This window comes from Tamandua tetradactyla, chromosome 21, assembly GCF_023851605.1.
Source record: "Tamandua tetradactyla isolate mTamTet1 chromosome 21, mTamTet1.pri, whole genome shotgun sequence".
NCBI lineage: Eukaryota > Metazoa > Chordata > Mammalia > Pilosa > Myrmecophagidae > Tamandua > Tamandua tetradactyla.
In genome coordinates this window covers 50094845-50110569 of record NC_135347.1, presented here as the reverse complement: position 1 = coordinate 50110569, position 15725 = coordinate 50094845, and the positions used below count along the sequence as shown (strand labels likewise).

The window sequence follows — 15725 nt, the reverse complement described above, 5'->3', positions numbered from 1 at the left end:
ACTAACAGAATTCTCACAAAGGAGGACAAGTCAGCCCTCCAAGGTCCTTTGCATCAGAAAGACTCCCTCTTCTGGTCTCATCCCCTCTGGAAAGTAAATGTCACACAACTACTGTCATATCCTTGTGTTCTGGCTATATGTCTCAGGAGAATAAAAATTTTCTAAAGGGACACTAATCTTATAACACAAATCTGTATTTGTATTCGAGAATTATGCAGACTATGCCATCCGGATGAATCAATTGTACATACAAACATCCTCAGAATAACCAATTTGTTTAAGTCTATGACTGATTTGTCTTACAATTAAGAATCTGAAGATTTAAATATACTCTTTCAGCATGGTCATTGAGAATACAATCTTATTAATAATAATAATTAAAAAAAACCCTAGCCAAGTAGCTAAGTAAGGAATGTCTTGTAACTTTTAAGAACATTCTGAATATTTAGGTTGATTATTTTAAACCAATGGTAAAATATAAATTCAGTCTGTGAAATAACAAGCATTTACTCTAAAGTGTTTGAACATTGAAATATATTAATAAATCATTGCTTGCACATACAGACTTCCTTTCCCAAAGGCCAAAATTACTTAGGCATTTTTAACTCTCTTTTGGTTAAGTTCTTAGTTTCCAAACTCTCTGTATCTTTTGTGTATAGATTTTTTTTGCAAGAAATAGATGAAAAATGTTTTAATTGTTGGCATTTGTATTTGAAAACAGAAACATGTAGCTGATTTTTGGCAAGAAGAATCAAGAGCACAACATGAAGGAGTATATAAGCCTCTAGTATACATTGTCATCTTCAGAGGGCGAAAGTACCCACAATAGGTTAGGAATTACATTGTATGCATTTAACTTTGAAACAGTTTAGCAATTAGTCTAATCTTGTTAGATGCCAATTTTTTACTCAGTTTGGAGTAATAACATCTATTTGTGTAACTCAAATGGAAAAGATTGCTCATCTAATTCACTTGTCTGCTTCAAAACCCCTCTTCAGTTGGAGAAGCTTAACCATTTCCAGTGCTGCTTTAATGCACACGTGGGATGAACAGAATCTCAAGTTTTGAGGCCCAGTGTAATGGTGTGAATCATGATAAAGTTGATGAGAACGGATACTGCCAAGCAAATCAGAAATATATTTTATTTTAAACAAACTTCAAGTGGGCATGAAGTTCTAGGGCATATGCTTTTTCAATTTGTATTTCCTGCTTTCTGAAGTGCTTATTGCAAGAGAGAGACAGCAAAATATTTCTGATTACTTGAAGAAAAAAATTTGATATCGGTTATTTATTTTTGCAAATACAACTTCAGTATCTCTTACATAGGAACATCATGCATTTCTTTCTAGAACTTGAAAATACAGTAGTAAATATCTCTCCAAAGACGGTTTTAAATAATCCAGGAAGTGAAGTAACCAGAAACAGCTTGTAAAACATCTATCACCACAGACCACTTCCCTTCTGAAATGATTTAGGCGGCCCATTTTAGAGATAACTAATGTCAAGTTCTGCAGAGATTTGGCTCTTGAAGGTTTTGCATTCTAAACTGAGCTTTGCTGGATCATGTAATTACTCAACTAGTAATCTTTCAGCATGATTAATATATTTGAGAAAAGCCTGAGATTATTATCATGCTGCCTGTTTTCAATGGTATTTGCTAAATTAATTGAATTTTAAATTCTGGCGACATTATTGAGGGTTAGGCTATGTTCTGATTTGTGGAACCATTCTAAAATAATGGTTCTAAAACCATTATTTTAGAAACCTGATGGTTGATTTGTTAACCCATCTTTTGTGCAAATTAGATATGGCTCCTATGTTGATTTTGATTTGGTTATTTATATGGTTCAGTAAATTTCTTCTCATTTCTAACTGTTAAGCTGAGAATTATTTTTCATTTTGAATTTTTTTTTTTTTTTTTAACATGGGCAGGCACTGGGAATCGAACCCGGGTCCTCGGGCATGGCAGGCAAGCATTCTTGCCTACTGAGCCACCGTGGCCCACCCTTCCATTTTGAATTTGAGCATCAGTTTGGGAACTTTTATTGTTAAATGGTTCTCTTGTAATTGTAAGTGCTTCTATTTTCATCTAAGACTTTCATATATATACATATTTTTTTGCGTGGGCAGGCACCAGGAAATGAATCCAGGTCTCTGGCATGGCGGGTGAGAATTCTGTCACTGAGCCACCATCACACTGCCCAAGACTTTTATATTTTCAAACGTGTGTGGTAGTTAGGTTCAGGTGTCACCTTGGCTAGTTGAAGGTGCCTAGTTCTGTTGCTGTGGACAACAGAACTAATGCTAGTGGCATGTGAACCTCATCTCTTGCTGACTACATCTGCAGTCAGCTAGGAGGCATGCCTGCTGCAATGAATGATGTTTAATTGGCTGGAAGCTTAAATGAGAAAGCTCAAATAGTACAGCCCAAGCAGCTCAGCATACCTCATCTCAGCACTTGGAACTCAGCCCAGGCCTTTGGAGATGCAGAAAGGAATCACCCCGGGGAAAGTTGTTGGAACCCAGATGCTTGGAAAGAACACCAGCTGAGATCGCCTTGTGCCTTCCCGTGTAAGAAGGAACTTCAGTTGAAAGTTAGCTCCCTTTCCTCTGAAGTACTATACATTTTTAGCTAAATAAATCCCCTTTTATTAAAAGCCAATTCATCTCTGGTGTATTGCATTCTGGCAGCTTTGGTAGACTAAAACAGCTTGTTAATTGGATTCCCTTTTTTTCAGTGGATATAAGTTACCTCTCTATAGATTTTTCCATTGACTCAAAAAGTGTGTCCAGGTACGTACTTTTCAAATAAAGATGAAGTAAACATATGAAATTTGGTTAGTAATTGCTTGTTGTAATAGTATGCTTGAGTTCTCAAAATTAAAATGAATCACTTCCAGTGGCTGATGTGTTCTGTTAAACAATTTTGAGACTACTAAGTATGTTTAATATCCCTTCAGTCATAATTGAATAATGGCTAGCTAGATGACAAAACAGTGAGCACGAAAATATAAAAGACCAGATAGAGAATAGATTGGGCTTTTCAATTCATAAGCCATCTCCTTCTCTGAAACAATATTTAAATAAATAAGCAGTAATGAATTATTTCATATAACCTATACTAATTTACATACTATGCATGATTACTGATATTATATTTAGAGTACATTTAAAAGTGCATTTCCATAAATGACATGACTAGCTATCGAGTACCCTTCCTATTCCCATCAAGAACTGTGGGTTGTGAAATGCAAGACATGGAACTGATGTCAGCAAGATGCTGGAGTAAGAAACTCTGATGGAATGCTAACCTCCCCCCGCCCTCCAAAAATAAAAAAATCCAAAAAACAAAAACAAACAAAAAAACCAAAACAGAAACTGTCAGGATGTCAGGACCAGCTTTCCCAGAACTCTAGAAGACAGTCAAGGGTAAATAGTAACCAAGTGAATGCTGAAGCAGGTTAAAGAGAACTTAAAATGAATAGAAAAGCTGTATGGCACTTCCACTTGCCCTGGTCTACCTGCTCCCATGGCTCAGTACAGCAGTGGAAGTGTGTAGTGGTCTGCATTCCTAGTGTGGGTCTCTGGTATGTGATTATTAGCATACCTAATGTATACATTCAGTGTGTGTATGTCTGCTCCAATTTGATTCCTGAAAGACAGACTCAAGGCACTTGTTTCACTTAACCCACAGGTCACTTGGTGCACAGAAGCAGTACAGAAAAGTGGAAAAGAAACAAGCAAACCTTAGCTACCTGGGGCAAAAGATTATGGTTGAGATATAAAATATCGCACTTGGAGCCCAGGAGAAGCTGGGAGATAATTCCTTTTTTTTTTTTTTTTTTTCAGAGTGGAAACCAAGAGCATTGATGCCTTCTGGGGGATTTTTTTTAAGCTACCACACATGCACAGGGCAAGTGGCATGCTCAGAAAGATCTGAAACAAACCCAACTGTTCACGTTGGGCTGATCTGGGGGCCAGTATAAAGTGGGCTAAGCATTGAAGGAGAGCCTCTACACAGTGCCTATCTACACTATATCCTTTATAATCAAATCACAACAAAACAACAAACTATGGGAAGGGGGAAGAATCTGGCTTTTAGATTTCAACAATGACAATAACAACAAAAAACACAAGGCATACAAAGAATCTGGAAGAGATGACATTTTGAAGGAACGAAAAAAGTGATAGAAATGACCTTTGAGGAAAGTCAGATGTTGGAATTATTAATCAAAGATGTTAAGTCAACTATTCAGCATAAGTTTAATCAAGTAAAGGGAAACATGGACAAAGAACTAAAGGAAATAAGGAAAATAATGTGAACAAATGGAGGAATTAGAAATTTATCAAAAAAAAAAACCCCAACAGGAATTCTGGAGATGAAAACCGCAACACAAGAAATACACATTTCACTAGTGGGCTCAACAGCAGATTTGAACAGATAAAGAATTAGTGAATTTGAAGATACAATAAATGAAATTTAGTATAAGAAGTAGAAAGGAAAAAGAATGAAAAAAAAAAGGGAGCAATGTCTAAGAACTTGGGGTACCTTGAAGCAGTTTGGGGGTCCCAGAAGGAGAAGAGAAAGAAAAAGAAAAAGGGGCAGAAAGAATATTGAAGAAATATCCGAAAACTTCCCAAATTTGATGAAAGACATGAAATACATGTCCAAAATGCTCAGCAAACTCCAAACAGGATAAACTCAAAGAAACCCATACCTTGACACATTACAGTCAAAGTACACAAGGTCAAAGACAAAGAATCATAAAAGCAGCAAGAGAGAAGTGACTCATCACATACAAGTGATCCTCAATAAGATTAAATGCCAATTTCTCATCAGAAACCATGGAGGCCAAAAAGCACTGGAGTGACATATTTAAAATGCTGAAAGAAAACTGTCAGTTGAGTATTCTATATCTGGCAAAACTTCCTTCAAAATGAGAGCAAAATTGAGACATTCCATGATAAACAAAAGCTGAGGGAGCTCATTACCGCTAGGCCTGCCCTATAAGAAATGTTAAAGGTAGGTAGTCCTTCAGGATCAAAGGAATGGACACTAAACAGTGACTTGAAGCCATATGAAAAAATAAAGAACCAGGGTAATTACCTGGGTAAATATAAATGCCAGTATTATTGTATTTTCTTGTTTGTAACTCTATTATTTAGTTTTTCCTGGTCTAAAGTACAAATAAAAAAAACATTATTCTGTTATTGGGTACAGAGAATAAAGATGTAATTAGTGACAGGAATAATGTAAGGGGAGGATAGAGAAGTATGGGAGGAGAGATATATATTACTGAGTTGGCATCAGTTCAAACTATATTGTCATAGAGTTAGGATGTTAAATGTAAACCCTAGGGTAAGCACAAAGAAAGTATCTAAAAAGTATATAGAAAAGGAAATGATAAGGGAATTAGAATATTTCACCTTAAAAAACCAATTATACACAAAATAATGCAGCAGTGGAGGAAATGATGGACAAAAAAAGGTACAAGACTTACAAAAAAAAAAAGCCAAAATAGTTAAGTCCTGCTTTAACATTAATTACCTTTAATGTAAATGGATTAAACTTTCCAGTCAAAATGTATAGTTTGGTGGAATAGATAAGAGAACATAATCCAACAATATACTCTTTACTACAAAAGATACAGCTTATAGTCAAACAAAAATAGGTTGAAAGTGATAGGAATAGAAAAAAATATTCCATGCAAATAATAACTAAAAGAGAGCTGGAGTGACTAGACTGTGGACTTTAAGTAAAAAACTGTTAAAAGAGACAAAGAAGGACATTATATATTAGTAAAAGGGTCAATCCATCAAGAAGCTATAATAATTATAAACATATATATGTCTAATAAAAGAGCCTCAAAATATATGAAGCAATATTGAGAGACTGGAAGGCAGAAATAGACAGTTTTACAATAGTAGATACTTCAGTACACCAATTTCAATAATGAATAGAGCATCTAGACAGAAAGTGAAGAAGAAAAAGAACTTGAACAATATCATAAACAAACTAGACCTACTAGATACAAACAGAACACTCTGCCCAACAACAGCATTCTACACATTCCTCTCAGGTACGCATGGACCGTGCTCGAGGACAGACCAGATGGTAGGGCACAGAGCAGGTCTCAAAAATTTAAAAAAAAAAGAAATCATAGAAGGCATCTCTCTGACCACAATGGAACAAAGTGTGAATGAACAATAGGGAGAACTGGAAAATTCACAAATATATGGAAATTAAATAATTCTTAAACAACTGGTGGGCCAAAGAAGACATAAGGGAAATCAGAAAATTCTTAGAGGCAAATGAAAATAAAAACACAGCACACCAAATTTATGGCATTCAGTGAGGCAGTGCTCAGAGGGAAATTTTTGGTTGTAAATGTCTACATTAAAAAAGGAAAAAAATTAATCAATAACCTAACCATATCTTTAGGAATGAGAAAAAAAAATAGCAAACTAAATCTATACGAAATGAAGAATTTAAAACAATTGAGAGAATAAAGAAAGCCAGAAGTTGGTTCATGAAAAGATCAGTAAAATTGGTAAACCTTCAACAAAGAAAAAAGAGACTAGACACAAATAACTAAAATCAGAAATGATAGTGGGGACACTATAAAGAGGATTATAAGAGGACATTATGAACAATTGTATGAAGGCAAAGCTAATGATCTAGAAGAAACAGACACCTTCCTAGAAACTCAGAATTTACTTTAAATGCCTTAAGAGGAAACAGAAGATCTCAATAGACATATAACAAGAAAAGAGGTTGAAGCCTTCTAAAAAAGAAAATTCTAGGACCAAGAGGGCTTCATGAGAGCATCCAACCAAATACTCAAAAAGGAATTAACATTAATGCTTCTCAAATTCATCCAGAAACTAGAGAGAAGGGAATTCTACCTAATGCACCCATATGAGGCTAGATGCCTCTGATACCAAAGCTAGATAAAAAAATCACAAGAAAAGGTTATTAGAGACCAATTTCCATTATGAATTTAGATGCCAAAATCCGCCACAAAATGCTAGCAGATAGAATCCAACAGCATATTAAATGAATTATACACTATGTCCAAGCAGGATCCACCCCAGGATCACAAAGGTGGGGCAGCATAAGAAACTCAGTTAATTTAATAGTCTACATTAATAGAATGAAGGAAAAATGCACAGTCTTCTCAGTTGGCATAGAAAAGGCATCTTACAAAATCCAACATCCTTTCATGATAAAAAACACTCAAGAAAACAGGAATAGAAGAAAACTTCCTCAAATAATAAATGGCATTTATAAAAACCAACAGCTAACATTATCCTCAATGGTGAAAGCCTGTAAGCTTTTCCTTGAAGGTCAGGAACAAGACAAGGATGACCACTATCATCACTGCTATTAAACACTGTATTGGAAGTTACAGTCAGAGCAATTAGGCAAGAAAAATAAATAAAAGGATCCAAATTAGAAAGGAAAAAGAAAATTACCTTGATTTACATGTTCCTTTACATATAAAATCCCTAAGAATACACAAGAAAGCTACTAGAGTTAATAAACAAATTCAGCAAAGTTTCAGGGAACAAAATTAACATGCAAAAATCATATGCGTTTCTATACATCGGCAATGAACAATTTGACATGGAAATCAAGAAAATAATTCTATTTACAATAGTATCTAATATAATCAAGTATCAAGTATCTAGGAATAAATTTAACCAAAGAGGTGAAGGACTTGTATACTGAAAACTGCAAAACACTGCTGAAAGAAATTAAAGACCAAATTAGTTACAAGACATCCTGTGTTCATGGATTGGAAGAATTAATATGGACTCAATTTAGATGTCAGTATTACCCGAATTAATCTGCACATTCAACTCAATCCCCATCACAGTTCCAGCAACCGTTTTTTTAATTTTTTAATTTTTTCAGAAATGGAAGTTAGCCCTCAAATTCATATGGAATTGCTGAGGGCCCCAAATAGCTGAATCAGTCTTGAAAAAGAACAAAGTTGGAGGTCTCGCACTACCCAATTTCAAGACTTACTACAAGCCACAGCAATGGAAACTCTGTGGTACTGGCACAGAGATAGACATAAAGACCCATGGGATGAAATCAGCAATCAGAAATTAACCCAAACATGTGGACAACTGATTTTTGACAAAGGTGCCAAGTACATTAAATGGGGGAAAGAATAGTCTCTTCATTAAATGGTGCTGGGAAAACTGGATATGCACAAGCAACAGAATGAAGTTGCACCTCTACCTCATGCGGTATGTAGATTAACTCAAGATGGATCAAGGATCTAAACATAAGAGCTAAAACCATAAAACTCTTAGAATAAAACCTAGGGGAAAGCTATCACGACCTTGGATTTGGTAACTATTTCTTAGACATGACACTAAAATCATCAGTAAAGATAAAGTATACTTCATTTAAGTTAAATTAATTAAGAAATTTTGTGAATGAAATGACACAGAATGGGAGAATATAGTTGCAAGTCATATATCTGATGTGTTTAATATCCAGCATATAAAAAAAGTACTGTATGAGACAGCTAAGTATTTCTATGTTCGATGTCTGCTGGCTATAGAACTTTCTAAAATGCCTCACCCTATTTCTCATTTAAAAAGTTCTGTAGGGAATGAAATTTCTGGGATTTTTTCTTCTTTAATTTTCATGCCTCTTTTGATGTAAAGGGATTCTTCACTTTGAAGGATACACTAGCCAAAAGCAAGCACTTGGTTACTCAGATTGCTTGGTGGCTGGATGTGCAGGTACTCTCATTCCCCTGTTCATTCCGTTTGGATAGTTTCATTTTTTAAAAAAAATCATATTCACAAGAGAAGTTGAGGGAGGAATTAACTAATTCTGCTGTATTTTATTTATGCTGTTCCTGTCCTGCAACTACATAGTGCTATCACCAATATAATATAATAACCGTTTTTGTGCACAGATAGTTAATTATCAACTTCCAGAAAAGTTCTTAGTTACGTAAGACTTCTGTTTTAAATTCAGGGATCCTGTCATTACCTTGCTCATCAACTTCCACCCCCAAACCCTGATCTGGCTATCTGGGATTTATAGTATTATCTTTTCTAATCACTATATACAAATGTGCTGCATCTCTGAATTAGATCTGATTTTGTTTATAGCCATAAAAAATAATGTGGAACCAGTATTTAAGAATTATTGAAAAAACAGTTCATGTATTTCCATTGCTATGTAAGGATAGACTCTTAATTCCATTTACAGACCTTTGTTCTCTATATTTTACCTGTGGAATAGTATGCAAAGCCTACTTCAGTGCCTCTGTTTAGGCAAATGTTCATGATAAATTGAGACAGCCATTGTAGGTCATGAGAAAGATGAATGTGATTGAGGAGAAGCTATTTTGCATGAATTATCCTCCTAATTGCTTTAGATTTCCACATTATGTGTAATCCTATTTTGAATAAAATGCTGAACTTTTATCCATGATTGTTAAAAACATTGGTTATTTTTTTTTATATAAAAAAGCTGGTATCTGACCACATGAGAACCAGTCCCTCATCAGAGCCTTTTGTTAAATGCATATCAATCTTTTGATATTATAGATTCCTGGATTTTATATGAGGCATAATATCTAATGCAATTATATACACAGGTGTGTATATTAGATTTTGATTTGTCATTCAGAAAACATTTATGCTGACTTCATATGGACACTTTACTTTTTCAGTAAGTAATGAAGTAAAAGCTATAAATGAAAGGGTAGAAATTATAAATGAAATGCGGTATTTTTTAATTAAATGTGAAAACATGTGCCAAATTAAGGGACATTTATGTACACTTTTATGGCAACTTTTCCCATTACATGAATATCTCAGGTACTTGTACAAAAACATTAAGTGATAAATCCATTTGAGAAAAAAATGTAGTAATGCACATGCAACAGATAAGTCAGACACACACACATTGATGCTAAATATACAAAATGTGTCAGGGAGCTGGTGGCCATGGTTGAGTAAAGAATAGTAGATTACTAAATTATCCCATATTCCAATCTTATTTATACATGAATTGTGCATTTATAAAAGCCTTACAAATAATTCTATTTTTTCCAGGAAGACATTATAACACTTTACCACGTGTAGTAAGAAAACATCTTAAATTCTTAAAATCACAATTAGATAAAGTAGCAATTCAATAAAGTTGATGGCTATCGTGAGTAAAGAATTCTGTTTATAAAGATTTTTTCCATTTTTCATGCTTGAAACAAGAGCATGTTCTTTAAATGATTCATTCGAACATATAGTTTGTGTACATTTTTAATTGTCAGTGCAAGGAAAGCAGAACATTTTGAAATAAGATTTGACAGAGAGCCATACACAGATTTCAATCAGTAGTTAATACCAAGAAAATTTCCAAAGAGTTGCTAAATTTAAAGATTTGTTTTCAAATGATGTAAATTACACAGATTATTTGAATTGTTATTTTCCTATAAGTAGTTAGGTAATTGCATTTAAGGGAGCAATTTTAGCAGAAAGACATGGTGGAAATTTAGTTGACAACATATTGTATTCTGAGGACATTGTGAGGAATCCAAATTTCACTGTCTTGGTAATGTACTGAGGTCATTTGGTGCAAAAAAAGAGAAAGTAGGATGAAGTTTTAACGTTAACTGAAATGCATCCTTTCATATTTTCCTAGGAATATTAAGACTCACCTTTGTTATGTTAATGATACATCTAATTTTAAAATGAATGCTAAATATTTGTAGGGACACATTATAACATTTGACTGGTACATTCAAAATGAGCTCAACACTTATCCTGAGAATAGTCAGTAAATCCACAAAAGGGAAAGAGATCAACTGTAATTCTGTATATGAAAACACCTACTCCCATTTTAAAATTTGCACATTTTCTCTATACTACTGTATTTCATTTTTACAGATGTAAACAGTAAAAATATTCACATTTAAACAACTCACAGAAATTCTTTTTCTTCTATTCAGGGAAGCCTGTTACACTACATTAACAGGGGAAGCTCCAACAGAGGAAAGTTTCCTTAGGAGATTTATTCGACTGAGGTTTTCTCTTTAGAATATACATTTAAGTTTAGTGAAGTAATCACAGTGGTCTTAGAAACTTTTCACTGATAGGTCATGTCATCTCTTTCAATCTGAATCACAGTTCATGGGTAAGGTTGACAGTTCTGGTGAAACAAATTAATAATTCCAATTCAATTTCTTGTGAACAAAGTCCCCATAAAAAACTACAATTATTGCATGATTCCTGACAATATCATTAAAATAAGGGATTAAATGATGATTTATACGCTTACCTTTAGATGCAGTGCCTTCCCAAGAAGGCCTACTATGGGCAAGCTTAACATGGGTAAGTAAAAGCTGGGCAGGGAGACTCCATCTGCTTAGGGGCTGTATTCCTCTCCACCTCGAAGCCCTTTTATCAGCGATTTCACCATTAAAACAAAAAGCAGTCAAAGGAAAGAATTGTGTTTAATAGTTACCATTGTACTGCAAAATAATGCAAATCATACTGGGAGTGTTTTATGTGCGCAGAATCCATACTACCACCCCATCATGCCATGCACACACACATGTGCGCACATACATGTTTAGTATGCGGAAATGGAGATGTTTTTAATAGTGGTTTACCATTCTTTTACTTTCCCAGAATTTCTCAGGGTATGGTTCACAGACCCAGGGCTTTAACCAAAGAGGGAGTTTTGTTCTTTGTGGCAAGTAAGAATCTCCTACTAGGAGGGAAAGCACAGAGAAAAAAAAAAGGACTAATCTACTTTTTGGAAAATGCATGGCAACTCTACCCCTCTCCCATTATTGGACTTCTTCCCACATTATACACTAGCTGTGAAATGGCCTACTTCTCATATCAATTAGTGTTTTTAATGGAAAGAGAAATATAGTACATAAAACAAAAAAAAAAGGAAGTCAGTGTCAAAATACTATAATACATTCCAAAGTGAAATATCTGATTTGTGGCACTGCTTCTGATTAACAGTGATAAGCAAGAAATGAAATTGTAATTATTTTCCCTGGGGAAATTACTATTAGTACTATAAACTATATGCTTTTGAAATGAAAATTGTAAGAGTTGAGAAGGTAAAAATATTGTCTGTAATTTATTTCTATTTGGGAATTCACAATTTGGGAGAAAGGGATAGAGTACATCACAGAAGAAGCAAATCAAAACTTCAAAGTAGTAAGGATTGTGAAAAACTTCCCTGTGGAGGAAGAGATTCCAAATGCTTTGCTGCACATGCCCAGAATGGTATGATGAAGAAACGGTGTGGACAGATGTGGGGCTCTCTCCTGCCTAAACTGAACTTATTTCCATGTACTGTCTTAAACTATAGAAAAGGTGCTAGCTGCATGACTATATGAAAAGCAACAGAGTTCAGGTATCTTAGAGAATTATAAAAATAGAAATGGAAGAAGTTTCCTCTATTTTATTTTTATGGGGTAGGGTGAGCATTTTGGGCACTTTCCATGGCTTAGGGAGTAGATTTACTCAATCTTTTAGTAATAGGGAAGTCTGAATATCAGATTCCTAGCTGTGAAATTCCTCTTTACTAGCAACTGAGTCTAAACTGGGAACACTCTTAAAGGGGTGCAGAAATTCACCCATCAGATGTCTGGGGGATTACCAGTTCAGTGGCCCCCTACAGTCTTTGTCCCAGGGTCAACTTTGCACAAGTAAGACAGTTGGCTAGGACTCATAGGTACCTTAGAAAGAACTGGACATGTATTTTTTCAACTGTAGCGAATTAAGCAAAATGTAAAGCTGAGTAATGAGAATGTTTTCACCCTCTACATAGTTTTGCAGTTTGTACAGGTATTTTGTTTGTTGATATTCCTGTAAGCTGAAATGTGTAAAAGCAACCCAGGCACAGCTAGCTGATATAAACCAAGGCCAACACAAACGCATGAGTGGTGATGGAAAAAATGAGAGAAAAACCTTAAATGATCTTACAAGAGAAAATGATAGGTTTAAATGATTTAAAACTTAAGCAAAAATGAATATACATATATACTATCTATTTGGTATATGAAAAATTATTTGGATATTTAAATTAATATTTTAACTTTTAAATTAGATTTTCTGGTATCCTTGAATATAATTTTCTCCTGAAAAATTTTTAAGCGATTTCAGGAAATTTTCTACCTGAAATAGCTGTTTTAAATCTAAGTTCCAAGACAGAAAAATAAATACCTATGATGAGATGATTGTTCTACCTTGAAAAAGATGAGTTGTTTTTTTTTTTAATCAAATAGCTTAGAAATAACGGGACCCATGTTGCCATTCCTATTCCAGTTTTATCCCTAAATAAGAGCAATTGAAATCAGGTTCATGATTCTTTGTGATGGTAAGAAACAATACCTTTCAGGAGGCATATAAAAGAAATTCAAGATCAGTAACAATGGAAAAAATTCAACAAAGTGCTTGAAAACTCTAGCATTATAAGATCAAGCTTAACATTCAAAGAAATGTCAATTTTTGCACAATTGTCATAAAAAGTGAAAGTTTAAATTATTGTTGGTAAATTCAAATGTCTGTACAAATTCTTATCTTCAGGTTACCTTAGCTTGAGTTAAAGACCTTTTAGTTTGAGTTTGTCAAGCAAGTTCTCCGCAGCTTGAGAGCATGAAGCTGTTCTCCACTGTGTGTAGTCCTAGACTCTTGCACACTATGAGTAATGGTGGCTCATTTCATTATAGTTTAAATCAGTAACATAAATTTAATTCTGCTTCTTTATCCTTAGCAGCTCTGCCCAGCATCCCTGTCATACACCAGCAAAATCTTTACTTTTCAGAAGGAATAAATCATTATGGATTTGAGAGAAGCAAGGAATCTGGGACCAGGAAGTACCAAATATACTGCCAAATTTTTACTTTAGAGATCATAAGTCTAAAGGAAATAGAGAATCCTCTTACCTGAGATTAAACAATGCTTTCCACAGTGTCTGTAGTTTGGATATACAGTTGATATTTATCAAGGGTATTTGTGTCGCAGTTTTAACAGAAAGGATCGCTGAGTTATCTTTTACGTCTAAATTTAGAGTCTTCATATTTTTCTGTTATGATTTAGGTGTTTGTAAGTATACTGAAATGTGTGCATGCACGCCCACACCCACACACAAAGATCAAGAAAGTGCCACAGAGCAAGACATTTTCATAGGGAAGTGGATTCACACACCCCCCCCCACACAACACATTTACTCTCTTTTCTGAACAAGGAGTTACACAATGTGGATTTGACCTGAAGTTGCTGGCCAGATGAAGCAGTTACCATAGATGATTTGCCTCTGAATAAAAGCCCTGTATTCCAGGAACAGAGCAGGTGCTTTACTCTCAGTTAGAAGGTATGTACAGAATGGACTGTTACCAGTCAACTCTGCTGCTAGTAAGAAAGATACCTGGATAGCAAAGTAGCTCTTTAGAGCTCCTACAGGCATGTTACAGATTCATTCCCTCCCACCCGCACCCCATGCCGAAAGTTTCAATCATTTCGATGTATCTGTTTTGTAATATGTACATGGAAATGTTCACAAGAAGTGTGAATAAAAATCAGAAGCTATTTCACATTGGTATGCTATTAAAAATTTGGTCCCAGTATTCCTGCTAAGAAGTGACAAATTGGTTTTCTTATCACCTCTGAGCTTTCCCATGTTAAAGAGAAAACACGTTGCTAAAAGTATGATAACCCCTGTCACTTTATTGCTATGGTCTAAGCAATTAGGGCTAAGTATTGATTTTCTGTGTCATCCAAGACAAACAAATGAAGAACTCCATTTAAAATAGTTATTGCAGAAATATACTGTTAGACCCCAGTTAAACTTTTGTTGATTTTAAGTGTTCTTTCCTAAACAAAAAGTACAAAAATACTTTTCACTGAAGGTAACTGAGAAACCTTTTCTTTAACATACAGATGAAAACACACTTTCTTCTATTTTTTGAGACAGTACACTTTGAGATTCACAGGATAACTTGCATCAGACGCAATTTAATGAAAGCTCTCAAATAAGCAATTTTATTCCTATCCATGATTGCAGACATTTACAAAACCATAACATCTGAGTTCACCTTAAAAAATAACTTATATAAAGCAGTGATATACACAGCACAAAATATTTCAGGGAGGGGCAGGAGCAACTTTTAATAATTAAAATGTAAACGTGAAAAAAAGGATGGAATAAAAGTCCCTACTTATTTCTACTTAAGATGTCACGTGATAATATTTTACAATGTCCTGTGGGTCAGTGTATGTATGTGTATATGTTTGTATAACATACACATATACAGTACATTCTCTTTCCCACACATATACATACACAGATAATTATTTGCAGTTCAGTTTAGGGCAATTCTACTATGCCGCTCCATACAGTTATTTGAATCACGTTTGGACCCGCTTTCTTCACAAAATAGGGGAGAGAGCAGGAAATAAAAAGGTTGGTTTGATGTGACTGAGATTCCTTTGTTTAACTGTACACCGTGATGAATAATTTTCTTCCGTAGTAGTTCTGTGAAGGGCTGACTCACTGTGGTTTTCATGAGGAGACTTGGTAATGGATCACACACTCATTGTCATGCTGGGGGAGTACTGGAAGGGGAGAAGAATCCATATTTTAACAATAATGCTCTTCCAGACCACTAAGGTTCTTAGTGCAACAATAATAACTATGAATTTTTATTTCTTATAATCTTTTATGC

General features: G+C 34.6%; 1 protein-coding gene and 1 long non-coding RNA gene across 21 annotated transcripts in view; one reads left to right on the top strand and one right to left on the bottom strand.

Moving 5' to 3' along the window:
- The window catches only part of LOC143665627 (uncharacterized), a 39731-nt gene extending 25239 nt beyond the window's left edge, over positions 1–14492 (top strand). The window contains exons 2-3 of one of the 2 annotated variants that reach the window (XR_013167120.1): positions 11321–11367; positions 13826–14492. This is a non-coding gene — a long non-coding RNA (uncharacterized LOC143665627). Of the gene's footprint in view, positions 1–11320; positions 11368–13777 lie in introns of both variants that reach the window. The other variant, XR_013167121.1, reaches the window with a different exon arrangement.
- Positions 9746–15725, bottom strand: part of SSBP2 (single stranded DNA binding protein 2) — a 345880-nt gene continuing 339900 nt past the window's right edge. For all 19 annotated transcript variants that reach the window (XM_077139285.1, XM_077139283.1, XM_077139269.1 and 16 more), the window contains one exon: positions 9746–15615. In XM_077139285.1, the coding sequence (XP_076995400.1) occupies positions 15586–15615 (30 nt within the window). In that variant the 3' untranslated portion in view covers positions 9746–15585. The remainder of the gene's footprint in view (positions 15616–15725) is intronic.